This window comes from Sinocyclocheilus anshuiensis, unplaced genomic scaffold, assembly GCF_001515605.1.
Source record: "Sinocyclocheilus anshuiensis isolate Anshui unplaced genomic scaffold, SAMN03320099.WGS_v1.1 scaffold785, whole genome shotgun sequence".
Lineage (NCBI taxonomy): Eukaryota > Metazoa > Chordata > Actinopteri > Cypriniformes > Cyprinidae > Sinocyclocheilus > Sinocyclocheilus anshuiensis.
In genome coordinates this window covers 431,771-433,418 of record NW_015536502.1, presented here as the reverse complement: position 1 = coordinate 433,418, position 1,648 = coordinate 431,771, and the positions used below count along the sequence as shown (strand labels likewise).

Genomic DNA, 1,648 nt, shown 5'->3' with positions numbered 1-1,648 from the left:
GTACTTTTGTACTTTCACTCGAGTAAAATTGAAAAAGGAGTACTTTTACTGGAGTAATATTTTATTAAATGTATCTGTACTTTTACTTGATTTGTGTACTTCGTCCACCACTGCCATCTAGACATACCAGCTGAATGTGTACATATTAGCTACATGCTAATTATAATAATAAAAACATGGTTGTCTCAGGCTTTGCTCTCGGCAATACTATTGAGTCGAAGACCAAAGGCATCTGGATGTGGTGTGTCCCTCACCCTAATAAAGAAGGACACACTCTGGTGCTGCTGGACACAGAGGGACTTGGTGACGTGGCCAAAGTGAGGACAAGATTAAAGCTGATATATGTTGATATATGTTGTGGATGAATTGAACTGAAGACACTCTGTGTTTCAGGGAGACTCTAAGAATGACGGCTGGATCTTCTGTCTGGCTGTTCTGCTCAGCAGCACATTGGTGTAAAACAGCCGCGGCACCATCGATAACACTGCATTAGAAAAGCTGCAGTATCCTTTAACCTGCCACATTGCCCACTTCCTCTTTCACATCTACAAACGTACACTTTACAAGATGCTGTTATTTCTTAATGTGCTGCAGCTATGTTGCTGAGCTCACTGAGAATATTAAAATCAGATCAACAGAAGTAGCAGATGAGGAGGAAGAAGAGGATTCTAAGTTTGTGCAGTTTTTCCCATCATTCACCTGGGTTGTGAGAGATTTCACCTTGGAATTGGTAATTGAAGGAAAGAGAGTGACTGAGGACGAGTACCTTGAATTTGCCCTCCAGCTCAAGAAAGGTATTTAAGAGAGACATAAACATTGCTAGAATTTGAAGTATATGTAAATAAACAGTGACTGAATACTGACAAAATAAAATATTTCTTAGTGCATTTTGGTAAAAATGTGCTATTTTCTCCAAAAAAAGGTGTGAGCAAGAAAGTCAGCGACTACAACCTGCCTCGTCAATGCATCCGAAACTATTTCCCATCCCCCAGGAAGTGTTTCGTGTTCCCTTCTCCAGCCTCACCTGAAAACATGACACGTTTAGAAAGCTTGCAGGAACGGGACCTTGTACCCGATTTTCTGGAGGTCACGGGTCGTTTCTGTGACCACATCTTTCACAATAGTGTCGTGAAAACAGTGAAAGGAGGACACAGAGTTACTGGCAAATGTGAGTGTTTTACCAGTTTAATATTAAGAAAATTCAGTGTTCAGACCCATAAGGTTTTCTAATTGAAAGGTAAATCTGTTTATGTGTTTGTGTGTGTTGTCAGTGCTCGGACATCTGGTTGAGATTTATGTTGACACAATCAACAGTGGTAAGGTGCCCTGTCTGGACAATGCAGTTGTTGCTCTTGCAAATCTAGAGAACCAGACAGCTGTTCAAGAAGCTTTCAAAGCATATCAGATTGGGATGGAAAAGGTATGACACAATATCTTATATATTCACTCAACGCAGTTACTCATCAGACTGCTTTACTTATCTAAAGTTGCTTTAACTTGGCTTTAGTGGGGTTTTTAGTTAAAAGAAGTGTATTTTGGAAGCAACTTGAAATTATTTGATTAATATAACAATAAATTAAATTATACATACACACACACACATGTATATATATATATATATATATATATATATATATATACACAGATC

The 1,648-nt window shown here is 38.6% G+C and overlaps 1 protein-coding gene across 1 annotated transcript in view; it reads left to right on the top strand.

Annotated features, from left to right (window-relative positions):
• LOC107690109 (guanylate-binding protein 1) overlaps window positions 1–1,648 on the top strand; it is a 12,412-nt gene that overhangs the window by 6,521 nt on the left and 4,243 nt on the right. The window contains 5 exon segments of the mRNA XM_074187008.1: window positions 190–317; window positions 394–503; window positions 595–794; window positions 923–1,168; window positions 1,272–1,420. Coding sequence (XP_074043109.1) covers window positions 190–317; window positions 394–503; window positions 595–794; window positions 923–1,168; window positions 1,272–1,420 — 833 coding nt within the window.